This window comes from Camelina sativa, chromosome 19 (assembly GCF_030686135.1).
Source record: "Camelina sativa cultivar CO46 ecotype springtype chromosome 19, ASM3068613v1".
Lineage (NCBI taxonomy): Eukaryota > Viridiplantae > Streptophyta > Magnoliopsida > Brassicales > Brassicaceae > Camelina > Camelina sativa.
In genome coordinates, this window is record NC_141898.1 from 19,018,270 (window position 1) to 19,045,233 (window position 26,964).

The 26,964-nt window shown below is 34.7% G+C and overlaps 2 protein-coding genes and 1 long non-coding RNA gene across 8 annotated transcripts; 2 read left to right on the forward strand and 1 right to left on the reverse strand.

The window, feature by feature from the left end:
• Nucleotides 1–541: 541 nt before the first annotated feature.
• Nucleotides 542–6,800, forward strand: LOC104766657 (dynamin-related protein 3B). Of its 3 annotated transcripts, none has more exons than XM_087500763.1 (20): nucleotides 542–1,113; nucleotides 1,204–1,486; nucleotides 1,591–1,619; nucleotides 1,734–1,835; nucleotides 2,088–2,156; nucleotides 2,317–2,376; nucleotides 2,776–2,889; nucleotides 3,270–3,318; nucleotides 3,416–3,525; nucleotides 4,108–4,200; nucleotides 4,319–4,411; nucleotides 4,495–4,632; nucleotides 4,884–4,997; nucleotides 5,092–5,187; nucleotides 5,340–5,385; nucleotides 5,560–5,699; nucleotides 5,796–5,942; nucleotides 6,145–6,197; nucleotides 6,286–6,385; nucleotides 6,465–6,800. In XM_087500763.1, the coding sequence occupies exons 1-20, from the start codon at nucleotides 742–744 to the stop codon at nucleotides 6,594–6,596; spliced, it is 2,340 nt and encodes a 779-aa protein (XP_087356889.1). In that variant the 5' UTR covers nucleotides 542–741; the 3' UTR covers nucleotides 6,597–6,800. The 3 variants fall into 3 exon arrangements, 2 of the variants coding, with proteins under 2 accessions (XP_087356889.1, XP_087356890.1); XM_087500764.1 differs by having other exon boundaries at nucleotides 593–1,113; nucleotides 2,325–2,376; XR_015590615.1 differs by lacking the exons at nucleotides 5,340–5,385; nucleotides 5,560–5,699; nucleotides 5,796–5,942; ... (1 more) ...; nucleotides 6,286–6,385; nucleotides 6,465–6,800 and having other exon boundaries at nucleotides 570–1,113; nucleotides 4,495–4,675; nucleotides 5,092–5,140.
• A 119-nt stretch (nucleotides 6,801–6,919) lies between these two features.
• On the reverse strand, nucleotides 6,920–8,553 carry LOC104766658 (uncharacterized). Its single transcript, XM_010490579.3, has 4 exons — nucleotides 8,238–8,553; nucleotides 7,815–7,986; nucleotides 7,431–7,547; nucleotides 6,920–7,301 (listed from the first exon to the last, which is right to left on the reverse strand). The coding sequence occupies exons 1-4, from the start codon at nucleotides 8,345–8,347 to the stop codon at nucleotides 7,128–7,130; spliced, it is 573 nt and encodes a 190-aa protein (XP_010488881.1). The 5' UTR covers nucleotides 8,348–8,553; the 3' UTR covers nucleotides 6,920–7,127.
• Nucleotides 8,554–8,579: 26 nt separating this feature from the next.
• Nucleotides 8,580–17,968, forward strand: LOC109131030 (uncharacterized). 4 transcript variants are annotated; one of them, XR_015590617.1, is made up of 5 exons: nucleotides 8,646–8,823; nucleotides 9,079–9,180; nucleotides 9,407–9,491; nucleotides 16,038–16,079; nucleotides 17,422–17,968. It is a non-coding gene; the product is annotated as an uncharacterized LOC109131030 (long non-coding RNA). The 4 variants fall into 4 exon arrangements; XR_002036765.2 differs by lacking the exons at nucleotides 16,038–16,079; nucleotides 17,422–17,968 and adding an exon at nucleotides 13,352–13,665 and having other exon boundaries at nucleotides 8,580–8,823; XR_015590616.1 differs by lacking the exon at nucleotides 16,038–16,079.
• Nucleotides 17,969–26,964: the final 8,996 nt, after the last annotated feature.

Here is a 26,964-nt window from a genome sequence, read left to right on the forward strand (position 1 = left end):
GCTTTAGTTGTTGTTAAAAGTTTGGAGATTTGATTGTATATTTTCCTCAAAAATTTACATATTATTTTTCTCGAAAATTGTAATTAGCTTGAGATCACGTACAATGCTTTATGAACTATCATAAAAGGATCATGAACTAATGTCAACCACCATATCCTTATACTCTCTTTGTTTAATTGGATTATACAATATGATTATCATGGACATTATTGATGATTTGTTGATTCATGATAGATTTTTAACTAACCAATTTAGTTATGATTTTCCTAATTGAATATTCTATGGGTGGCACCAAATCACCTTGTCAATACTAATATTAAAATGAAAATTTCTTTTGTTTAAAAAAGAAACTTTGAAAATTTTCTATTTGAACACTTCAAATTATACTCATTCCGTTTAAGAAGATGAATACAAAGTATGTATTGTTGATACTAAAAAATTACCAATGTTAAATGTTTCTTTTTTTGTTGGGACCAAAACAACCAATATTAATTAAATTAAATTTAAAATATTTAAGAAAAACCGATAGAAAGTATAAAATGTTTTACAATTGCGGAGGAGATATTATCACCTAAACAGATTTGACCCAACCCAAAAAGATTCAATTTAAACTCTAATTTTTTAACTCTCAAAAGAGTTTCTTCTTCTTCTTCTTCTTCATCACGAACCTCTCTCTTGCAACAAATCTTCTCAAAACCCTAAGCCCTCTTTTCCAAGTCCTACTTAAGATCATTCACTTCAATGTCCGTCGACGATCTTCCTCCGTCGCCCTCGGCCTCCGCCGTCACGCCACTAGGCTCCTCCGTGATTCCGATTGTGAACAAGCTTCAAGACATATTCGCTCAGCTAGGAAGCAAATCGACGATCCAGCTCCCGCAAGTAGCCGTCGTCGGGAGCCAAAGCAGCGGCAAATCCAGCGTCCTAGAAGCACTCGTCGGCCGTGATTTTCTTCCTCGCGGTAATGATATCTGCACGCGACGACCTCTCGTTCTCCAGCTCCTTCAGACGAAACCTCGCTCCGAAGGTGGATCCGATGAAGAGTGGGGCGAGTTTCTTCACCACAATCCTGCTAAACGCATCTACGATTTCTCCGAGATTCGCCGTGAGATTGAGGTTTAGTTATTCATTCTCTTGTTCCAAGTGTTGGTGTAGCTTCTTTGTCACAGATCAGTTTTGATGATATGGTTTAAATTGTTTGTGTAGGCTGAGACTAATAGAATATCAGGAGAGAACAAAGGTGTATCAGATAATCCAATTCGTTTGAAAATATCTTCCCCTAATGTTTTGGATATCTCTCTTGTGGATCTTCCTGGTATCACTAAGGTTCCTGTTGGTGATCAGCCATCTGATATCGAAGCTCGTATAAGAACCATGATCTTGTCTTACATTAAGAACCCTAGCTGCTTGATACTTGCTGTTACCCCTGCTAATTCCGATTTAGCCAACTCTGACGCCTTGCAAATCGCTGGAAATGCTGATCCTGATGGTGAATTTTTTGGTTTCATCAAGTCAACTGCGAATTTTATTCATTTCATTGATATACAGGATTATTCACCTTTTGCTTTTGCATATTAATTTTACTGTCCTCAGGTCATAGAACCATTGGTGTAATCACAAAGGTGTGGTTTCTCTCTTCATATATTTGCTCCTGAAAGTTTCTTGTTTTTTAAGAATTAGCTGTAATGGCAAACTACTCTATTTCTCATGGCTGCTCTATTTTCTCTATGATTCAGTTGGATATTATGGACAGAGGTACTGATGCTCGGAATCACCTTCTTGGAAAAACAATTCCTCTTCGACTTGGATATGTGGGAGTTGTAAATCGTAGTCAGGAGGTAAACCCTGTTTTCATAAAACATTTACAACATGAATATGATGCATATTGTTGTTGTTCTATCATAATGAGCTTATTTTGTGCTATCATTATACCTCGTCGACTCCTCTTTTACCTTATATATTCTACCTTTAATTAATATGTGTTCGTTGTTACCAAATTATACTATATTAAGTTTGCTTTAGCTCTTGCTCTGTCGCCTCTGCACTTTACCCAACAAAAGAATTTATTTGGGTATTGATTTCTTTAACAGGATATTTTGATGAACCGTAGCATCAAGGATGCTCTTATTGCAGAGGAAAAGTTCTTTCTTAGTCGTCCTGTAAGGCTGCTTCATTCTTTCTATTTGATTTCTCAGTGTTACTTTGACTGTTCTGATACGGGATTATTGGTATAGCTGTCCACTAGCTGAAAATCGGACACCTAATTATTTACTTCTGCGTAGATTATATATATATTTTTTTTGTTTTCTAACTAAACAGGCTTACAGCGGTCTCACTGATCGTTTGGGTGTTCCTCAACTAGCAAAGAAATTAAATCAGGTATTATCTGCAGTCGATCTTTAAATTCCCTTTTTATGATTATCTTATTATGCAGTCAAGACACAAGCTCCATAAGAGATACACTTTCTAGGTCTCATGTTTCTAATTGACAGCAAATTGGCTTTTATATCATGTTTCCTCACCTTACGTAGTCTGATTGTGCCATTTCAGATAGGAGTTAGGAACTTTAGGATACTATGTTGCTTCTCCTCACTGTATATATTTAAGAAAAATCGGAAACATATGCTCATTATGGTTGTTGATTTCATTTTCATATGGTGAATGCTCTTTCTGTGAATTAATTTCTCCTTTTCTAGAGATGGCTTTTCATAGGTTTCTATTATCTGTAATATTAGAAGCTGTCTAATGGGAGCTAGTCCCTTTTCCATTTTTTTGCAGATCCTTGTCCAACACATCAAGGCAATGCTTCCTACTTTAAAGTCGCGTATCAACAGTGCATTGTTTGCTACAGCAAAGGAGTATGAGAGCTATGGGGATATAAGAGAGTCCAGGGTATGTGTTTTTCAGCCAGTTTTAGCTACTTATTTTTGGGTTGTATGGTTTCTTTGCTCAGTTTTCGTTGTGAATACAATTTTATACATGTATGTGATTGTCTTCTTGACATATGTGGGAGCCTTTTCAGCTTATTTTGAGTAGAACGAGATATGAATAATTTATGTAGTTAGTGTTTGAACGCGTTCAGATATGTAGAGAAAGGTGTCTGGCACAATTACTAGACATCTTTTCTTTTGTAGCTAGAAATGCTTTCCAGTTACATTTGCTTCTAATATATACTTGCCTCATAATATGTCATTTAAAACATATATAAGTTTATCACTGTGGCTATTTAACTTACAGCTTTCTCTGGGTCTGTATTGTTTTGAAATTCATAGGGTGGTCAAGGAGCTCTTCTCCTCAGTTTTCTTACAAAATACTGTGAAGGTAATATCTGAAGATGGGTTCTCTTTCTGTTTAGGCGACAAATGTTAGTTTCTTAGGTTGGTATTGGTCCTTATCACGGTTTAATTCTTCATAACAGCTTTCTCCTCAACCCTGGAAGGGAAAAGTAAAGAAATGTCTACATCTGAGCTTTCCGGTGGAGCAAGAATTCTCTACATCTTCCAATCAGTCTTTGTAAAGAGCTTAGAGGTTTGTTTGTACATTTTTAAAGTTTTCCCTCGATCCTCATCTCAATTATTAGATGCCTTTTGTTTTGTTGTTCCAAGTTTGTGCATTAGGCTATATCTTAGTTAGGTGATGGCATCATAATTTAATTTAAATTAGGGTATCACTTGTGGTCTTCACTTGGAGGTTCATTTTGTTGCTATTGACATAAAACATATACACGTATGGGTGACTTTCTATTTATAAGATAATTAATTGATTAGTAAAACCATTAACTCTGTGTGGATATCTTAGTATAATTAGTGTGGTTATTGACCTAGAAGGCAGACAGTTCGTTTCAGGTTTTAAGCTCTTGGAAGCGTGCCATGTATGCAGTTTTTTACGAGTAAAATTACTTCAGTTAGAAAAATAATCAGTGTTTTGTGTTTATTCAATTCCCTGCATCTTTCGAAGCATCTGATCTGCTATCGCTTGAAATTGATCTATATCTCTGCTATATAGTGATCTTTTACATTCCTGTAGCTACTAATGTTGTCAGTGGCTTAGTGCTACTTGGTACGGGTTTTAGAGCTTAACCTATTTGTTTCCTTCACTTTGCTTCTGAAGGAGGTTGATCCGTGTGAAGACTTAACAGATGAGGATATTCGGACTGCAATACAAAATGCAACTGGTCCCAGATCTGCATTATTTGTTCCAGATGTAGGTCTTTATCCCCAAATCCTGCTTATCAGTACTTTCCACATACTTAAATTGCTTGAGCTTTGTACTTTTTAGCTACTCTGATAAGTATCTCTTGTTTTCATTCTCTTCTGCATAGGTTCCATTTGAAGTTCTTGTCAGGAGGCAAATATCCCGTTTATTAGATCCCAGCCTTCAGTGTGCTAGGTTCATTTATGATGAGCTAATAAAGGTGTGATTTGTCATGTGCTACGTTATTATACTTACTGTTAAATTTACTTGATCTTGAATTTTAAATAGAAAATTTCTCTACAGATTAGTCATCAGTGTATGATGACTGAGTTACAGCGGTTTCCTGTCCTGCAAAAGCGCATGGACGAGGTTATTGGGAACTTTCTGCGAGAAGGTCTTGAGCCTTCACAAGCAATGATCCGGGATCTTCTTGAAATGGAGGTATGCATGAAGAATTTAAGCTCAACGCACTACTGATTGCATGGTCAGTTATGTTAAATATGCTGAGATATCTAAACTATATACTGATTTTTGTTTTTCCTGTCATGCGGGTGGATTAGCAGGGGCATTAAGTTTGAGATAATCGATTACTCAATTTTACTGAATAGAGCCTCTTTTAAATTTGGATTCGGAATTATGCTGGTTGTGAATGCTGGAAATTCGGTTTAAATTTTTAAGCTTACCATTTGCAGATGGATTACATAAATACCTCACACCCAAATTTTATTGGGGGAACCAAAGCTGTGGAGCTTGCAATGCAACAAGTAAAATCTTCTAGGATTTCGCATCCTGTTACGCGGCCAAAGGTGGGCAAATGTCTTAGCAAAGCATTAATATTGCTTATGTGTTTCTCTTTGTGAATAGTACAATTTTTTTTATATGTTCCTTTTGACTAAACAGGATACAGTGGAGCCTGAGAAGGCAGCGTCTTCTGCGAGTCAAATAAAAACCCGATCTTTTCTCGGCCGGCAAACTAATGGAAGCGTCACTGATCTGGTATGTCATTTTTTTGTTTATGTTATGTGTGTATTTGACTCTGTGACATTTATAGTCTGTCTCCTGCTTCCGAAAGCCCATGAGGAGAGTACAAAGATCCAGCTAAAGACTTCTTATACCATATAACATATTTCCATAAAATTTTTTCACAGGGTGTTCTAGCTGCTGCAGCAGATGCTGAAAAGTCCGGACCAGCTGGTAAATGTTATTACATTCGTTTTTCAGCGTTGCATGTATGCATGGTTAAATGAATATATGTAGTTCTCAGACGATTTTTGACTGAAATGATAGAATTCATTGTCTAAGGTATGACTTACATACGAGCATACATGTCTGGTCTTTATTTGTTGAAGAACCCAATGCTCTGTGTAGGAAACACCTGGACTGGTTTAGCATCAATGTTTCGGGGGAGTGATGTTCAGGCAGCTGCTAAAAACAACTTACTAAACAAACCATTCAGCGAAGCTACTCAAGCTATGTATCAGAACTTGTCAACAATCTATTTGAAGGAGGTATAATATCTTGTGCCTTCTCAAGCTCCTCATACTTTCCCAATACAGTATAATTATTTACTACCTATTCACCTCATAAATGTTTGGTTTTTGAAGCCTCCAACTGTGTTGAGGTCATCTGAAAATCATTCAGAACAGGAGTCAGTTGAGATTCAGATAACAAAGCTATTATTGAAATCCTACTATGACATTGTAAGGAAGAATGTTGAGGACTTGGTCCCGAAAGCAATCATGCATTTTCTGGTTAGTCTCTCCTCCCTCTTATAAAATATTCACATTGTGGTATTACTTGAGATCTTCAAAGTTTTTTTAAAATTTCAACTGTCAAGCAACGTTCATTGATGACACTTGTAACTAATAGTGTCTGTCGATCTTCTACTCCACCTGAAGTAACTCAGCTGTGAGTGGATTTGTAACTATTTTATGTAATTGATAATATACACAGGTAAATTACTCGAAACGTGAGCTGCACAATGTTTTCATCGAGAAGCTTTACAGGTGATGAAAGAAACCATGTGTCTCATCTGATTTTGTGAATAGTCTTTTTTTTTTTTTATGAACTAAAAAATCTGGTGGATGGGGGCAGGGAGAACTTGATTGAAGAATTGTTGAAAGAGCCGGATGAGTTAGCGATAAAGAGGAAACGCACGCAGGAGACTCTTCGCATTCTTCAGCAGGCTAATCGGGTAAGTTCAAAGGGGTTTGCCTTGAAGAAAATGCAATTTAAACTTGTTAAAATGTGTCTAATTGATATAGTTAAAACAGACATTAGACGAGCTGCCCTTAGAAGCGGAATCAGTTGAGAGAGGTTACAGAATTGGTTTTGAAGGGAAACATGAGGAGTTGCCGGGTACAAGAAGATCAAGGACAGAAACTAATGGGAACGGACGGTTCTGATTTGCACGCATTTCTCATTCATTTGGTGATGGAAAAGATTTGTTCTCTCTCCTTGAAATCGGTTGTGCGTGGGGGAGGTATAGTGAAACACATGATTAACAAAGGTTTTGTTGGTGAGGGTATTATTAGCTTATTAGAAGATGCAACTTATATTTGTTTCTCGGAGCCGAGAAGAATAATCAAAATTCCTAACTTCACTCTTCATAGCATTATTCTCCAATACATCAAAGTAGTGGGTCACGAAAGAAAAAAAAAACATTTAACATTAACATTAACGAGCTTGTTGCTTGCTTCTATCCAAAGAAGTTGAGAGAATGTATATCTTTAGGAACAAGCATATGTTTTTTTTTCTTTTAAGTGAAAGCCGAATAAATCAGTTTGCTTAGCCAGATAGCATTAACAGCCAAATTAATCTTTCAGACATTAATACAGATCTCGAGGTACCCATGTAACTCATTTGTAGTAAATAATGGGAAATAAATACAACAACACTCAAGAATGTTGGGTATCCGATGGACGGAAATGAATGTCTCAGTCTTTGTTTGTCTCTGATGAAGCAGGCTTTCCAGAATACTTGTCGCGCCAAACCTGTTTATTCTTCTCGATACTGTTCTGATTTTGAGTAAATTCAGTAAGCCCCTGTCTGAATGCTCCAAGCGTAACTCCACTGCCCACCAAGATGCTTGTCACTCCCATTTTCGAAACCTGTTTTTTTTTTATTCACACACACACACACCAAAGATTCAATCTTAGTGCACGCACATAGTAAAAGAAATAGTCCCTACCACGCGACATAAAGTTCAAACTAGCCACAAAGTAGGAGTTTGTCTTAACTGATTTGATGTTTCTGTCCTCATCATCGAAGAAGAGCATCGCAGTAAAAGGCACTCCCGTCCTTGTGTGAATCTTCTGAAAATGGTCTGTCTTGTGCGTCCAACTTGAGTAAATTTCCTGAAACAATCCCAGAAGTATTATTATTATTACCCTATGCCAGGCAGATATCAACAACAACTTCCTATTCCTTTCCAATACGTTTTGAACTACGATGCATATATCAAATGTGGTACCAGAAGGACACTTTATCTAACAACACACGTGAGGTAAGTCTGAAGAAACATCACTAGACAATGATTTGGCGGCTAACACAATGAACCACATAGAAGAAGAGAAGAGAGACACAAAGGAGACAACAAAAAGAAGAAGATGATTGAAACTAACCTTGGCGACAAACATGGGCTTAATGTTGAGTTTATCAAGAAATGTGTTAGCAATATCAGAAGTAGGAGATCTCGAAGCAATAGCCATTTCAATTCCCTTTTCTTTCAGAGCACTCAGTATACCTTTTGCTTGTGGATACAGAGACGGCATTTCGCGTTTCGAAAGGCATTCGCTGAAACGAACGAGTCACACAAATCCATAACATCAAAAAACATTCGAAACTAATTTCAAAAAGATGCAAACTTCTTCCAAAGCAGTATCAAAAACAAACAGTGTGATCGATCAATTCACACTCTTCTTTAAAACTCTTACTTTTTTCTCCAATTCATACAACCTGATTACCAATTTGATAAAACGAAACAAGTTCCACAAAAAAATTGGGGATGGAATTTGAATGAAGAAAAGACAAAAGATTTAGGGTACCAGTAAAAAGGCCAGAGAGTGTAATCGAGATCAAAGACGACGAGTCTCGGAAGAATCTGAAACATTCCCATTATCTGCATCGCTTCATCTTTAACCTTCTCGTCCCCCATCTCCGGATATGTTTCAGACTTCTCTCTCTCTCTCTCTTGGCTTCTTCGTTTTCCAATTTATTTTTTTTAACTTCAACAATCCAATCGGAGACGCTATCCCATTGCAGTCTTTTTTTTTTTTTTTTTATTAGTATTTAAGTGGATGAAAAATAAAGTTTTAATTGTGAATTGTGAGAGAGCTGTGTCTCTGCACCCATTTTTTAGACACTCACAGACTCTCAACGTGTCGCTTATGTAGTGGGTAAGATTTATTTTGTTTTATTTTTGTTTTTTTTTCTTTCTCTTTTATTCATTTGCTGTCCTCTCTCTCTTTGGATACAACCAAAACAACGAAAAAACATGAATCGATTTATCAAAATCGTGGAAAACAAAACAATCGACTTTCTGATCGGTTTCCAAATAAAATTGATCACTCGTCGTCGTCTTCTTCTTGCTGAGATTTGTCCTTCTTGGTTTCACGGAACATATTGTATCAGGTATGGATCTCGATGTCTCTGTTCTAAGATGACATGAAGATTTAATTATCTCTATCTGTTTTGTTTGATTGTTTAGCATTAGCCTCTTAATTTGTGGTTTAGTGATCGTGATATACCTTCTTTAAGCTTTTGGGGTTGATGATTTTTGCAACTTTGATTTCAATTTGATCTACTTGCTTGATGAAATTTCCGGTTACATCACAAGTGCTACACCATTATAAACAGATATTCACATGGTACATGTTTATACTGCAGTGGGATAGGTATTACAGAACAAGGCAAGTACCTACAATTGATGTTCGAACTCTGGATAAAAGAACAAGGCAAGTACCTGCAATTGATGTTCGAACCCAGCAAGTAAGCCTTTTTTTTACCTTTTATTTCTTTGGCTTGTAGTTAGAAGAACAAGGCAAGTACCTGTGTTGATTACTCGATTTGCTATTTTTTTTTTGGGGTTTATCTGTCAATTATCTATGGCATTGTTCAAAGGAAAAATCCAACTATCTACAACTTGTTTCTTCTAATAAATCTGTGAATCTATATAGCTAATCTGTTGACATGGGTTTTGTGCTTGTTTTGGCAGATATTCTGGCATCTGCACACGAGAAGCTGTGTGCAACAGAAATGGTCCAGGGATGTTTAAATTTGCCCATTAGTCGAATAAAAAGGTGTGTTTTTATTCAGTTGTGGATTGATTTATTTTGCTTGCTAGAATAAAAAGGTCTTGATTTATCTAGGGTTATGGTTATGTTTTAAGTCTTGTTTGAAGTCTTGGTTTGATTTTGACAGTGATAGTTTGATTTGTGACACTTATTGTTTTGGTAGTTGTCATTGATTGTTAAGCACTTACTCAAGTTTGAGTTGTTTTGGTAGTTAAGCACTTACTCAAGTTTTGGTAGTTGTCATTGATTGCTTGAACTTAAACACAAAACACACTTAAACTCCACCTAACCGCTTCACCATATGGGTTACGAACGAGTCTATTCATTTAGCTTCTATTGTTCTGTATCCCCAAACCACCGAAACCAATTCTTCTTCTCTCCATCTTTCATATAGTTTAGGGTATGGGCTCTAGCAATTCATGTAGCTTTTCTCTAAACTTTACAGACCTCTTGAGTAGCCAAGTTGGGGTGAATAATCCATAATCTCTTCCATCTTTTTCTCCTCCTATCCAAACAAGCTCATCACCTATCCAAATAAGCTCTTCACCTATGCAAATAAGCTCATCACCTATCCCTCAGTTTAGTACAAAATTTAGTGATGTCAAAGAGGTAGCTGAAAACGCAAGGGAAGCTAGAATCCGATGGACTGCCTAGGAAGATATTGTCTTGATCAGTGGTTGGTTAAACACTAGCAAAGATCCAGTCGTGGGCAATGGGCAAAAGGGTGGTTCCTTTTGGGAGCGAATTACATTCTACTATGGAGCGAGTGAAGCAGTAGCGGGTAAACCAAAGAGAGGGGCCATTCAATGTAATCAGAGGTGGAAAAAAATAAATGAGACTGTCAACAAGTTTGTAGGATGCTACAACCAAGCTTCGAGTCGGAGAACCAGTGGCCAGTCAGAAGATGATGTTCTCCAAATGGCAAACGAGTTGTACGTCAATGATCAGAAAATGAAGTTCTCTCTAGAGCATGCTTGGAGGCTTCTTCGCCATGAGCAGAAGTGGTGTTCTTCGAATGCTTTGAGAGGACCTGAAAACTCCAAAAGAACAAAGCTTGATGTGAGTGGCACATATTCCTCCAGTTCAAATACAACTTCTCGTCTTGAGGAAGAAGCTAATGAACGCCCTCCAGGTGTTAAGGCATCCAAAAGGAAAGGAAAGAACAATGGTCATGGTACAGAAACTGAGGGTAATTCTCTACAAAAGTTAGAGAAGGCGTGGGAGATCAGGGAGAAAGAAATAGCTGCGAGAGAAAGAATTTCCAAGAAACGACTTCTAAAGAGTCTAGTCAGCAAAACTGATATGTCCGAGGCTGAAATCAATCTGAGAAAGGAGCTAATTGATGAGATGTTAGGATAGTTGGTTGTGTTAAGCTAAAGTTTGTGTTATGTGTTTAGTTAAACGAGTTTCTGTTTTGTGTTTAGTTAAAGTTTGTGTTATGTGTTTAGTTAAACAAGTTTGTGTTTTGTGTTTAGTTAAAGTTTGTGTTTGTGTGTTTAGTTAAAGTTTGTGTATCGTTTCTAATCATTGTTTGTGTTTAGTGAATGTTTAATCATGAGTCGAAAACAATGTATGTATCGTTTTTAATCAAAGTTTGTATCGTAGACCTGGTCTGGTCCGGGATTATAAAAATTTCCTAAAAGAACCCTTCTACTTCTTTAGTATTACGAAATCGACCCTTATTTATTTGAGTGAAGCAGTTCTCTTATTTGACATACTTCATGCTATAAATATACTTTTTGGACTATTTTTACATTATTCACATTAATTTTGGACAACTTTATCCTTAAACTTATAACAATAAGATAACTAAAAGATCAAAACTAACTATAATTTGGACCATACGATTTTAAATAATAGTTTAGATCTAATGGCTTACATTTAATCTAACAAATTGTTTTTTTTTTCTCTATTCTCTCTCTCTTTCGAGAGTGTTTATTGTTTGTTTCTCTTTTTAATGGATTGTATAGCTTTTTAAAGAAATCTTAGCCTTACAAAATTCACTACAACAACAACTAAGCCTTATAAAATTCACTAATTTCGTCCCAAAACAGGCTAAAACCAAAAAACAGGCTAAAACTGATAAAACTTTGGTTTGAAGCAGTAAACGGCTTTGTTAGTGCTTCTAGAGTAAAAATGTGTCACAATCCAAGGTATTTGACTAATTATAAGAGTTAGAGATGAATTAGGAATCTTTAGACAACACTTATACCAATTTCGTCCCAAAACAGGCTAAAATCGACATAACTTTACTTAGAAGCAGTAAACGGCTTTGTTAGTGCTTTTAGGGTCAAAATGTGTCACAAATCAATGTATTTGACTAATTATAAGAGTTAGAGATGGATCAGGAGTGTTTAGACAACACTTATACTCATTTTATCCAAAACATGCTAAAACCGAGAAAACAAGCTAAAACCAACAAAACTTTGCTTAGAAGCAGTAAACGGCTTTGTTAGTGCTTCTAGGGTCAAAATGTGTCACAATCCAATGTAGTTGGCTAATTACAAGAGTTAGAGATGGATTAGGAGTCTTTAGACAACACTTATACTCATTTCGTCCCAAAACAGGCTAAAAACAACAAAACATTGCTTAGAATCAGTAAACAGCTTTGATAGTGTTTTTAGGGTCAAAATTTGTCACAAATCATTGTATTTGACTAATTATAAAAGTTAGAGATGGATTAAGAGTGTTTAGACAATACTTATACCCATTTTGTCCAAAACAGGCTAAAACCGACAAAACTTTCCTAAGAAGCAGTAAATGGCTTATAATTAGACAACACTTATACCCATTTTGTCCAAAACAAGCTAAAACCGAGAAAACAGGCTAAAACCGACAAAACTTTCCTAAGAAGCAGTAAACGGCTTTGTTAGTGCTTTTAGGGTCAAAATGTGTCACAAATCAATGTATTTGACTAACTATAAGAGTTCGAGATGGATTAGGAGTGTTTAGACAACACTTATACCCATTTTGACAAAATAGTTACACCTAGTGCACAGTAAATCATCTGTCTTATGATTTGTTATATCTAAAGCCTTATCACCATATTGCTTGACCTCTTGCTTTGTTGCTTTGTTACAGTGTCACTTAGACACAATATCATACTATCTAGGTTTTGTTAATGGTTTGAAGAGAGGTGGTGAGATTGCGTTAAAGGGCGGTGATAACAGTTGATAGTTTGTTGCTATGTTTTTCTCGTCTTTTTCTAGTTTGTTATCAAGGTTATGTATTTGTCGTGAAATAGTATGTAATATTTGACTTTGATAATTATTTTGTTCATATACAATCTTAATGTCAGCCATATATAGTGAATCTTTATCATCTCGGTTTTCCCCAGTTATAAATGGTGTAGCTATTACTTGTCTTTGGGGAGTGTGAATTTTGATGTCTTTTAAAGGTGGGTGGACTGATTTGTGTATTTCTCCGTTAGTCATTTCCCATGTGTGGTATAATGTGGAATTAGTGTTTGTTGATTCATTTTTATATGGGTAGTATATGCCATTTTCTAAAGCGTATGTTTCAAACCATGTGAAAAATGGAATATTTACTTTTATATTTTCCATATGGTTATACCATATTTCTCTAAAAGTGGTAAGTTTTTCTTTATTAAAAGCTTGAAAGTACCATTTTCGTTTATCTATGTTTTTATCTGATCAAAATTCTCCTTTAAGATAATCTTTGTCTATTGTAAATGTTATTATAATAACATTTATTGATTTAAATCTGAAGCTGTTGGGGAAGTAGGAAAGTTAGACGATCCCACTTCTGATTGTTGAACTGGTTCAGCTATTGGTGCTTGAAAAATAATAGGTTTTTTTTCCCTTGAGTTTTTGTTAAAATTTGTTCTACACTTTCCTCTGATTCAGTGCTAGCTTGGCCAGTTCTGTACTCAGAGAAAGATGAACGTGGGTAGAATGAACTAAATTTCAATGATGGTGGATCTCTAAAAGAACCAAAGTTTAATAATACTTTTCAATCATATTGTTTTGTTATACTTGTAATAGTTCTTTGTTCAAAGTTTCTTGGTGGTTGAGTAATATTAATCTTCCAGTGATCAGAAATTGTAATTTCTTTACTATGTACAGCTAATATTGTTGGTTCGCCTTTATCATCTTGTAATAAACATCGTGGGTTAAACTCACATGTAGATTGCTTAAAGTAGATTGGATATAACAACAAATAGCCATGTCTTTCTTGCTGAAATTTAATTTCAGGCAATTGTACATTTAGAACTAAAGTATTAACTATTGTACGATCATGTAAGTATTAACTATTGTACGATCATATAGGCTTACTTGAAAATTGGGTGCACAATTAAAATATATAGCTATGTTGCATAAGTTTGATTGTACTGCTCCTAATAAGGAGTCCTCAAATTTTAAAAGTGTTTTATCTCTTAATAACATGAGTATTGGAGAATCAATCCCTGTTCTAGATAAAGGTTTAATTGCTATTTGTATAGACCAAAATGAATATAATTGAACTTCTTTCTTTTATAGTTTTCTAAAGCGATAGAAGAAAGTTTCTTCAAATTCATTTTGTAATGATAAAGTTTTTTCATGTTCTTTGATTGAATATGCAGTTCTAAAATCAAAAGCTCCTATTTGATATATATTTTGTGGATTAACATGTGGTAGCTGATCTTTTGATATTTCTTGATTAAAGGTTGTAATTTTTGACATAATTTCTCTTTAATTAATTGTTTTTTTAGATGTAGAAGATGATGCATGCTTAGACTTAAACAACTTCCTATCCATAGATGCCATGTTTAAATTATCCTTAATCTGATGCTAAAAATGCAAACTAACCGATCTTATCGATGACGAATGACGCGTGGGCTTACCAACTAACTCACTGCCTTCTGTTCTTATAGCCTGAAACACCTATGCTATCAACTCTCTTGACAAGGTTCTGGTAGATTGGTTTTTAACACTAGGCTTAAGGTTAGATTAAACACAACTTCTTTTGGCTTGGATGTTTTAAGAAAAACATATATCATACTATAAGCAAAAATCTTTTGGCTCTGATACCATACGTTCTAATAACAAAACCCATGATTAAATATAGTTATATAACGTTGTTGTATAACTATAATTATAAGACTTTAAATAAAACGAGTAACTCAAAATATAGACAAGTGGGATGATTAAAACTTACTTTATTAAACTTGATATGAAATACACGAGTATAGATACAAGCTTTGAAAACCAAATTATGAAAACAAGAGAGTATGATGTGTAGGGAATTTTTGAAGGATCGCTAAAAACACTCTGATAAAAATTCTCCTTTAAGATAATCTTTGTCTATTGTAAATGTTTTTATAATAACATTTATTGATTTTAAATCTGAAGCTGTTGGGAAAGTAGGATTGTTAGACGATTCCACTTCTGATTGTTGAATTGGTTCAGCTATTGGTGCTTGAAAAATAATAGGTTTTTTCCCTTGGGTTTTTGTTAAAATTTGTTCTACACTTTCCTCTGATTCAGTGCTAGCTTGGCCAGTTCTGTACTCAGGAAAGATGAGCGTGGATAGAATGAACTAAATTTCAATGATGGTGGATTCTAAAAGAACCAAAGTTTAATAATACTTTTCCATCATACTGTTCTGTTATACTTGTAATAGTTCTTTGTTCAAAATTTCTTGGTGGTTGAGTAATATTAATCTTCCATTGATCAGGAATTGTAATTTCTGTCCATTTTAATGCTTTTGGTGTGTATGTAGAGGTTGGTGTATCTTTACTATAATTATAAGACTTTAAATAAAACGAGTAACTCAAAATATAGACAAGTGGGATGATTAAAACTTACTTTATTAAACTTGATATGAAATACACGAGTATCGATACAAGCTTTGAAAACAAAATTATGAAAACTAGAGAGTATGATGTGTAGGGAAATTGTGAACGATCGCTAAAAACACTCTACTCTTTCCTAATACTCTCTCTTTCTTATTTATACAAAGCTGTGTGAAGTTGCGTATGTTGTTGTAGACATGGCCTATTTTTGGGATTGCATGAGATGAGTAATCCTTTGTTGATTGATGTCTTTGTCTTGTTGTATAGTCTTGAAGTCTTCATTTCTTGGTCTTGAAGTCTTTCGTTGACAGTTGAACTGTTGCATAATTGGGTTTTTGTCTTCATGTTGCCTTGAATAATGGAGTCTTGATGGCGTCGGTGAAAGAAGTTGCCTCTTTCTTCTACAAAATAATATACTAAATATACAATTATAGTACAAGTACAAGCATAATTTATTAGAGAGTAAATATTTTTAAGAGCTGTACTATTAATTTTTTTTGTTTTTTGTTTTTTGTTTTATTTTAAATATATATATGCACACACACACATACAATTTATAAAATTAACTTAGGAGTAAGGTTTTGCGTAGGAGTGTAAACCATTTTTTTTTTGAATAGATATGTTTTAGAATGGATCGTCGTCTTGTGTATTGTTGTCTTGTGTTATATCATCTTCGTCGTCCGAGGAGGATATTTGCATTACAATTGTTTCGAGGAGTTTCTTGAGCTTTTCTTTGCCTCTACTTTTCTTGGTTTCAGAGGATGAAGTTGTTGATTCTGTAGGACTTGGTGGTTTACGAGGTAAAGTTTTTGTTTGAATAGGTGGTAATGCTCGGGATACTGTAGCTATGGACTGGTTTATTTGTTGATGTGTCTGAATCCATTTTTCCAAGTTGGATAAGGAGCAGCGGTCAAGGTTATATTTTTCCCACCACTTGATTATGAACTTGCGGACTAGTGAATATGGCATGTCTGGTAAGAAGGGTACAAGGTTGTAGTGCCAATATAGTATCCAAGGTATTCCCATATTTATGTGGAAGGCTATTTTAGGTAGAGGGATGATGGGTTGGTGTTTTTCGTGTTTAGTATAGTAGGATAGTGAACCTTTGGGTATTTGGGGAGGATATATGTCATCGGTTGGGCCGAACCAAGACCACCATTCGTAGAACCATCCTGGTATTGTCTTGGGGCAATGAAAATCGAAGGAGAGGAACCAAGAGTGATCATAAGTTCGTAAATAAAGGGTATGGAGAAAGGCTTTTTGGTAATTTGTGTAGGAAAATCTTGGAATATGGAACCCCGGGATGGAGAATTCTTTTGTGGTGTGGAGGTTTATAAACCGGAGATCTTGGGGATTGCATACTTTGAGAATTTTACAGGTGGAGTAGGAAATGAGGTTTTGGTCATTTTTGACAGTATGGTGGGTTATATCTACTGATTTGATGTCTACGAGAATATATTCGTAGAATGTGCGGTTTTTGGTGAGGTTATCAGTAAGGTATTGGCTTTCCTCGTAAAATATGCAGTTGGTATATTGGGTTAGGTCTTTAAGGGATATTGGTTTGGTAAATGAGGTTGTAATAAGGTGTTGGCGTTGTGGTTTAAGGAAGTAGGACAATTTTTGGTCTGTGGTTTTTCGTGAGGAGGATGGAGTGGATATTTTTTGTGGCTGGGGATTGACGGCTTTTGCATAGGATAAATGAGGAAACTCCGCCAAGGCAGAGAATTGGTTACTAGTGGTTAATTGCTTCCCTTTTAAATATGGTTGATTCTTGATGTAGTCAGATGCACTCATTGGTTTCTTTTGTGTTTCACTCATTTTGTTGATCCTGAGATTTTTCCTGTAAATACTCCCTTGTTAGAAAATCAGGTAAGGAATTATTTTCTCCCTTTATATATTGTATATCAAAGTCAAAAACAGATAAAATAGCTTGCCATCTAGCAAATATTTGTTTAGAAACTAAGTTTTTAACGTCCGTTTGTAAAATCTCTTTGGTCGATTGATATGCATTTATTTTACCATGTTTAACCATAGTTTATTTACATCTTTTGCATGGTTTGCTATATAGTTTTATAACTTTTATGTAGTTTAAGGTCTGTTTGTGCATTAAAGTAGGATTTGCATTGTTTCTTGTTTAAACAGGTGATTTGGACCCAATGAGCATGGAAATGAAGCTTAAGAGGAGTAGAGTGCAACCAGTGAAGCAGATAGAGGCTGAAACAAGATGGAAACCAAGGTTTAGAGGCCACTTGACCACCACACCCGAAGACACTCGACTGTGTGATGCTGAGGGACTCAACCAGTAAGAAACAGAGGAAACAAGCACTCGACCATGGCCACTCGACCACACATGGTCGAGAAATTCAAGCCGCCTCTCTATTTTGTCTGCTAGCTAATTTAGGGCTTCCCTCTTGTCCTATATATATCTATTGTACCCCATGGCCGCCCACAAGTCACTTTAGGTCAGAAAACACATCAGCAGCCACCAAAGACCTAGTTTTTACCCCTTTTGGGTTTTTAGCACTTTTCTAACATTTGCCTCTTTTATTATTGCTATTGTTCTTACTTTTCTCCAGATTTTCATACCTTGTAAGTCTCATAACTTTCTGGGTATTGATAATCTGAGTTTGTTGCTTTAAACAAAGTTGTAGATCTTTCTCTTATCTTTATCATCATGCTAGTTTCATAATTTTCTGGGTTTATGTTCATCATTTTCATGTTATGTTCATCTGAGTAGTGAGTTAGGATTTTGGAGATGGATTAGGCTGGTTTAGGGCTGTGATTGTTTGGATTGGTCAAGCTTGTTTGATAATATATCTCTTCTGGGTTAGATGTGCTCTAAGATGTTCTTATATCTGAGAGGGTAAGAACAGATCTTAAGCTTCCTTGCATCATACCAATATTTAGGTTGTTAGATAAAGCTAATGTTGGAGATTATCATGCTTATCCCAAGAGATTGATTGTATAAGGTGATTTTTGACAAGTAATGGTCTGATTCTTAATGCCTGTTTAGTATGGTTTCACCAATGAGAGTTGGGTTAGGATGTTACTAAAACTTCATTACTTCTGTTTAGTATGGTTTCACCAATGAGAGTTGGGTTAGGATGTTACTAAAACTTCATTACTTCTGTCATGAGAATGGATTAGTAAGTCATCAAGATCATTGTCTAGAGATAGCTCATGTTGATTGAGGTTTATTGACCAATTTAGATAGCTACAACTTGAACACCAGCCCATGAATCCATCTCTAGGAGCCTACTTTGTTTATTGATTATCTGTATTTGCATATCATCATGTTTCATTACTTTATGTCTCTGTTTAAGTTGTTAAGTTTGCTTATGTTCTTCAGTTATGCACCACTCGACCCCCTGCTCGACTATGCACTCGACCGAGTGTATACTCGAGCGCCATTTTACTTCCTTCTTTATGCTTTGTTTCATTTCAGTTTGCTTTTAAATTCATTTGTTAGTAGTTTGCTATTGCTTAGCATAGTTTATTGCACTTGTTCTATAGTTTAATTATGCATTAGTACTGTCTTAAGTTGCTGTAATATTCTGCATTTCCATTTCTGTCATTAGGTTGTTAGAAACAAATCAACTTGATATTTGGCTTAACTTGAATGCATTGATCATGTCTTGACTGCTTACATATCACACTCTTTATGGATTGACATCCTTTATGCTACAACTACATAAGGGTATTGAAACACCTTGCATTCCATTTGATCATCTTAGCCTAAGTCTGTTTGTTTGTTATCATCCATTCATTCATAGACCTGCACACCACAAAAGAAAGCATGTTTCACCGATTTGCAATCGACACGTAGTAAAAACTTTTTGTTTATTAAATCATCTTGAAGTTTAGAAATACAGTTTACTATAGATAAAACTTCCTTTTTAACTGTAGAGTAATTCTTTTGTGGTCCAAGCCAAACTCCCGAGTGGAAACGGACTATAGACTCTTGGGTAGACTCTGGCATTTTCTGTTTAAGGATCCCCCGTAACCTATTTCTGATGCATCTGTCTCAACTATCATGAATGCATTGTGGTGTGGGATGACTAAACATGGTAGTGTTATAACCTTTTTCTTGATATCCTGGACTAGACTAGTATGCAGACTCGACCATGGTATGGGGTTCTTTTGCAATCTTTGAAATAATGGTTGTATGGTTTTTCGTAGATTAGGTAGAAAATCAGATATGTAGTTTAAGCAGCCGAAATTTTTATGTAATTGTGATTTCTCTTTTATTTCACCTGATATATTTGCAAATTCTATAGATCTAGATATAGGTGTTATAGTACCTTGATATATGTTGTGGCCTAAAAATCGTATTTTTGTTTGAAATATTTGCATCTTTTTTGCAGATACTACTAGTCCATGCTTTTTAATAATGTTCAAAAAGGTGTATAGATGTTTATAGTGTTAATCGATAGATTTTGAAAATATTAAAACATCATCTATGTATACAATAGAGAAGATGGAGTAAGGGTTAAATATTTCGTTCATAATATTTTGAAATTCGAATGGTGCATTTTTAAAATCGAAAGGCATAACATTCCATTTGTAATGTCCAAAAGGCACTGTGAATGCTGTTTTATATTTATCCTTCTCGGTAATTTGTATTTGCCAAAATCTACTTTTCATGTCAAATTTAGAGAATATATAGGCATCATATAATCGTTTTAATAGATCTCGTTTGTTTGGTATTGGGTATCTTATCCATTGTATTACATTATTTAAGGTTTTATAGTTGATTACTAAGCGTGGTACTCGTCTTTATTTTTCAGCTTGGTTGTTTACATAAAATGTTGAACAACTCCAAGGAGATTTAGATTTTCTTATTAAGTTTTTATCTAGTAATTATTGTATTTCTTTTTTTTGCAATGTTCTAAAAGTTCTTGATTCATTTGAATAGGTCTGACTTTAGTTAGAATATTTTTTTCATTAAAGTCTTTTTCGTAGGGTATTTCAACAATATGTTTTTTCCTTTCCCAGAAGGCATTTGGGAGTTCAGAGCATACCTGGTTTAGTAGTTCGACTTCTAATGTTTTTATTTTATTTGTGACTAGTGGATCACTTAGTTGTTGTTTTATCTGTTGGTATTTTATTTCTTGTTGTAAATATTGTATCTGTTTTTTGTTTTCTGTCTATTAAATTTATAGATTTCTCTATTGTAGAATTTTGTAAGGCTAAGATTTCATTTGTTTTCTTTGGGGATAGAAATTCAAATACTATCTTTTCTCCTACAATTTTTGTGGCAATTCCTAGCTCTGTAACTTTAAACGGATAAATTTGTGTAAAAAATGGAGTTCCTAGTATAATTTCTTGACTTAAGTTTTTTACAAGGATAAATTGAGTTTTAAAACAAAATTTTTGTTACAAATTATTGCTTCGGGTAATTGGTAGTTGACCTTCAAACTACTTCCATTGGCACTACTAAGTTTTTCATATGTTTTTTCATAGAATTTTGTAGGAACTATTCCTTCTTTAATATAATTGTAGTCAGCTCCTGTGTCTAGAAGTGCTATTGTTTCTAGTTTAAAATCATACCCTATATGTAATGTGATTTTTGTATACCATTTTTGATAGTATATTTTTTTTATTATCTGGATATATTCTTCTTCTTCTTTTGTTTGTTTATGGTTTTCAGGGTTGCTTGTGGAGGGTTTGTCCATTGTTGTGGGTGGAGATTCGTGGACTTTTGGTTCTATAAGGGCTAATCTAGCGTCTACTTGCAACTGGTGAATATGATGTTGGTGAACTATTTGTTGTAATTCTTTTATTTGTGTTTTTAAATTTTTAACTTCTCTTTGTAATTCTCCAGTAGTTACTTGTTTAAATAGTGTTGGAGAAGGATATTTTCTATTATTTTGTTAAAACTAAATGGTTGTGGATAAAAAGGTTTATTTTGTTTACGTAGTTTTCGTCTTTCTCTAGAAGGTGGAGTGAGACGATTATAACCATATTGTTCACAAAATGAGTCCATAGTTTCTCCAAATTTAAATTTGTTGCTTTGTTGTTTATCTTTGTGTGCTTGACATATTTGTAGTCCTTCCTTTTTAACAAAGGCAAACAATTGACCATAGGTTATTGTGTCCCATGGTATTGGTTGTCCTCCGGAATAATCTTTTAGTTTATTAATTAATCGTTCTGCGAAAAATGATGGTAATCATGCGATGAACCTTTCGTTCCAGAAGGGTTGGTTGTAGTCGTGTCTTTGAAATATGTTGGTTATAAATATATCTTTATACCATTTAAAGTCTCCTAGTGTTGGACATCTAAGATTTGTTAAAATATGTTTTTTTGCTTGTTAGTTCTTTAGAATGGTTTCCTACAAAGTGCATGGTCATGGTGTGGAGTAATACTTCTACAACGTTTTGAACTTGGTCTTCTTCATAATAATCATCTTCTCCTTCTACTCTTCTAGTTCAGTATGGTTTATAATAGAATTTTGAGTTTCTATGCCTAAAGCATTGTCCCACCAAATTTTTAAAGCTCCATTGAAGCCTGAGATTAACATGACACATGCTTGTTGGTCGGTCATTCCTTTAGCTTTGTAGGATAGGGTTGCCATCCCCATTTCTTGAAATAAAATCATCATTTCATATTCGGATCTGCCATCTATATTTCATTCATATATATACCTTCTCCATTGTAAAAGTTTGTTGAGGGAAATTTATGATGTTCTTCAAATAGTAAGTCAGGTGGTGAGTGTCTTGGATAATATAGTTTTTTTGATGGTTGGAAGTTTCTCTTTATTCTATTTATTTCTATGTCGGTTTCATATTGAATATTTTCATCAAAATTATTTATTTCCTTAGCTTTGTCTAGTCTATCTAGTCTACTTAACATTGATTTTAAAATTTCATTTTCTGGAAATTTAATAGGTTTTGCTAATTGTTTGAAGAGAGGTGGTGAGATTGCGTTAAAGGGCGGTGATAATGGTTGATAGTTTGTTGTTATGTTTTTCTCGTCTTTTTCTAGTTTGTTATCAAGGTTATCTATTTGTCGTGAAATAGCATGTAATATTTGACTTTGATAATTATTTTGTTCATATACAATCTTAATGTCAGCCATATATATTGAATCTTTATCATCTCGGTTTGCCCCAGTTCTAAAAGGTATAGCTATTACTTGTGTTTGGGGAGTGTGAATTTTTATGTTTTTTAAAGTTGGGTGGACTGATTTGTGTATTTCTCCGTTAGTTATTTCTCATGTGTGGTATAAAGTGGAACTAGTGTTTATTGATTCATTCTACACTTTCCTCTGATTTAGTGCTAGCTTGGCCAGTTCTGTACTCAGAGAAAGATGAACGTGGGTAGAATGAACTAAATTTCAATGATGGTAGATCACTGTAGAGAGATCTACAGATTTGGCTTGCAGATTTGGCACACAAGAGGCAAACCAAAGACAAAGGAAATAAATAAGTGTAGAGAGATAGAAACACCACTAACTTGTTGTCTTTGGTTTGCAGATTTGGCACACAAGAATCAAAGACAACAAAGAAGAAGGAAAAGCTTTCTCGTTTGCCTCTTCTTCGCCAGCACTTCTCGTATCTCTGAAGTAGGAAGAAGGAAAATTTTCTCTTTTTTTGCCCGTACGTTCTCACATGCCAACACTTCCTCCTCCTCTTACGATGTAAAACAACAAGTGCCTGCGAGTTCAGGTTTTCGGGTCGGGTCGGATCGGTTATTCGGGTATTCGGTTGTTTGAAAATTATGTCGAAGATAACCGAAGCAAAATTTCAGGTCGGGTTTTGTGTCATTTTGGTCTAATACAAATAGCAATTAAACCTTTATATAGAACAGGGATTGATTCTCCAATACTCATGTTATTAAGAGATAAAACACTTTCAAAATTTGAGGACTCCTTATTAGGAGCAGTACAATCAAACTTATGCAACAGAGCTATATATTTTAACTGTGCACCCAATTTTCAATTAAGCCTACATGATCCTACAATATTTAATACTTTAGTTCTAAACGTACACTTGCATGAAATTAAATTTCAGCAAGAAAGACATGGCTATTTGTTATTGTATCGAATTTACTTTAAGCAATCTACATCTGAGTTTAACCCACGATGTTTATTGCAAGATGATAAAAGCGAAACAACAATATTAGCTGTACATAGTAAAGATACACCAGCCTCTACATACACACCTAAACAATTAAAATGGACTGAAATTACAATTCCTGATCAACGGAAGATTAATATTACTCAACCACCAAGAAACTTTGAACAAAGAACTATTAAAAGTATAACAGAACAATATGATGGAAAAGTATTATTAAACTTTGGTTCTTTTAGAGATCTACCATCATTGAAATTTAGTTCATTCTAGCCACGCTCATCTTTCTCTGAGTACAGAACTGGCCAAGCTAGCACTAAATCAGAGGAAAGTGTAGAATGAATCAATAAACGCTAGTTCCACATTATACCACACATGGGAAATGACTGACGGAGAAATACACAAATCAGTCCACCCACCATTAAAAGACATCAAAATTCACACTCCCCAAAGACAAGTAATAGCTACACCTTTTAGAACCGAGGCAAACCGAGATGATAAAGATTCAAAATATATGGCTGACATTAAGATTGTATATGAACAAAATAATTATCAAAATCAAATATTACATAGTATTTCATGACAAATAGATAACCTTGATAACAAACTAGAAAAAGACGAGAAAAACATAACAACAAACTATCAACCGTTATCACCGCCCTTTAACGCAATCTCACCACCTCTCTTCAAACCATTAACAAAACCTATTAAACTTCCAGAAAATGAAATTTTAAAATCAATCTCAAGTAGACTAGATATAATAGACAAAGCTAAGGGAATAAATAATATTGATGAAAATATTCAACTGAAACCGACATAGAAATAAATAGAATAAAAAGAAACTTCCAACCATCAAAAAAACCAAATTATCAAAGACACTCACCACCTGACTTACTATTTGAAGAACATCATAATATTCCCTCAACAAACTTTTACAATGGAGAAGGTATATATGAATGGAATATAGATGGAAGATCCGAATATGAAATGATGAATTTATTTCAAGAAATGAGGATGGCAACCCTATCCTACAAAGCTAAAGGAATGACCGACCAACAAGCATGTGTCATGTTAATCTCAGGCTTTAATGGAGCCTTAAAATTTTGGTGGGACAATGCTTTAGGCATAGAAACTCAAAATTCTATTATATACCATACTGAAACTAGAAGAGTAGAAGGAGAAGATGGTTTTTATGAAGAAGACCAAGTTCAAAACGTTGTATAAGTATTACTCCACACCATTTCCATGCACTTTGTAGGAAACCCTTCTGAAGAACTAACAAGCAAAAAACTTATTTTAACAAATCTTAGATGTCCAACACTAGGAGACTTTAAATGGTATAAAGATATATTTATAACCAACATGTTTCAAAGAACTGACTGCAATCAACCCTTCTGGAACAAAAGGTTCATCGCAGGATTACCATCATTTTTCGCAGAACCATTAATTAATAAACTAAAATATTATTCCGGAGGACAACCAATACCATGGGATACAATAACCTATGGTCAATTGTTTGCCTTTGTTAAAAATGAAGGACTACAAATATGTCAAGAACACAAAGATAAACAACAAAACAACAAATTTAAATTTGGAGAAACTATGGGCTCATTTTGTGAACAATATGGTTATAATCGTCTCACTGCACCTTCTAGAGAAAGACAAAAACTACGTAAACAAAATAAACTTTTTTATCCACAACCATATAATAAAAAAAATATATATATATAAAGAATTTTTCTAACTCATACTATACAAAAAATAAAAACCCTAGAGAGCCATCTAGAAAAGAGAAAATTATATGTGGGAACTGTAAAAGGCCAGGACATAAATCTACAGATTGTAAAATGAAAAGAAAAATCAATGAAATATTTCACGATCAACAAGACATTAAAGAAAAACTAGAAAAATTACTTCTTTCAGAAACTGAAAATTCAGAAGAAGTTAGTAGCGACCCCTCTCTAGACATAATAGAAGATGAAAGTGACATAGCTGGAGATATCTCTCATGGAATATGCAATTGTAAAACAATAAAACATAATTACAAAAAACATTGACAAACAAATTTTAATAGATATTATAGAAAAAATAGATGATAACAGCTGGAGATAGGTTTGGATGAGGAGAGATTGACGGAAGTGATTCCATGAACGTCGGTGTGCGTGTTGGTTCGCAAGTGGTGCGATGGGTGACGTTCGACACCAGGTGGAGGTGCCGTTCAACACTAGAGGAGTTGATAGTGAGTTGGAATAATTGTGGGGAAGTGTTGTCCGTGGCTGGACGGAATCAAATATTCCAGCCCACCTCTCTTGTTACTCGGTCGCTAGGAGTGGTTGGTTGTGCGACTCAGTAACTAGATGAGGTGGTGTTTGGTGTATTTGTGGAAGTTTTTGTAAGAAGCGATTTCTACGCCGGTTGTCTCGTCGGAATTATGGGGTTCCGGTGAGATCGTTTCCCGTGGATCCTATGTGAGGATTAGGAATCCGGGTGCGGTCGTTTCACTAGATGGGAGAAAGAAACACAAACTACACACAAAAATTTCTATTGACTAGTCAAGCACATCCACTAAACTATGACCATGTGGTCATTAACCCCTAGAAATAACTGAATTTAGAAAATTAAATACAACTTTGTTTTGTTGTCTTAAGAAAAGAAATCTCAATACTGCTCTGATCGCTCGTATTAGCGGTGGATGCCACCGTAAATTGACCAAGTGATTTCAGACCAAGCGTTGGTGATGTAAGTGGCGGTTGCCGCCATGGATTGACCAAGTAGTCTGTTCAAATAGCTTATTAGGTTTGATTTGATTCCATAGTAAGGAAATCTCTCCGCCATGTCTGCACCTACAAGTCCAAAAAGTGTTCTTGCAAATTTCAGAAGTAGTGTTGTAAACAGAAAGAGAATCAGCTCCCGATCTCAAAGGCTTAACGATGATGAACCTGGCGGCTCTTCATCGACCGGTATTAGATCTTATGGCGGCGATCCCACGGTGGTCAACGGTGTCGCTGACGTTTTCACATTGGTCATTGCCATTTGTAAAACCCCTAGAAACTGAATGGAGGAGAGAAAGAGAGATAAAAAGAAACGATGAAGAAGAAGATGTTTGAGTTTTTTTTTTTCTTTTTTTTAGTTAGAAGAAATTTAGTCAGGGGTTTATTGTCATTTCATATAGTAAAAGAATATGTCTAGCATAAAGTGGGTGTAGGTGATATTACTTTGTATGAAAGTAGGTGTAGATGCAAATTTTACTATTTATTTTGGGAGTGATGATACTTGTGTATTTGACAATTTAATCTAAGTCGTAAGAAAAAAAAAAGAGATATTTTTCAAAATACCATCAAAATGGAATATTGGAAATAAAAATAAATATCTAAACATTGATCCATTGATGATTCTATTAACAAATGTCAACTCTTTTTCAATTGCCATTTATAGTTAATTTAGTCAAAAAAATTTCAAAAAACCATTAAGATAAATTCCTAGGAAAATAATGAATAAGACGTGAAAATCCATATAACGTCGAAAATATGTTGTTTTTATTGCCATTTTAGATGGATAAAATATGATCTACAAAGTTTAGAATACACCTAATGAGTTTAGAATGTGTATTATAT

Bases quoted from the DNA above. Each gene is read 5' to 3' on its own strand.
- LOC104766657 (XM_087500763.1), top strand. From the start codon at position 742: ATGTCCGTCGACGATCTTCCTCCGTCGCCCTCGGCCTCCGCCGTCACG. The intron at 2,157-2,316 runs GTAAGGCTGCTT...CTAACTAAACAG, and splicing joins AGTTCTTTCTTAGTCGTCCT to GCTTACAGCGGTCTCACTGA. The intron at 4,633-4,883 runs GTATGCATGAAG...TACCATTTGCAG, and splicing joins GGGATCTTCTTGAAATGGAG to ATGGATTACATAAATACCTC.
- LOC104766658 (XM_010490579.3), bottom strand. From the start codon at position 8,347: ATGGGGGACGAGAAGGTTAAAGATGAAGCGATGCAGATAATGGGAATG. The intron at 7,548-7,814 runs GTTAGTTTCAAT...GGATTGTTTCAG, and splicing joins AGCCCATGTTTGTCGCCAAG to GAAATTTACTCAAGTTGGAC. The intron at 7,302-7,430 runs GTTAAGACAAAC...AAAAAAAAACAG, and splicing joins AGGACAGAAACATCAAATCA to GTTTCGAAAATGGGAGTGAC.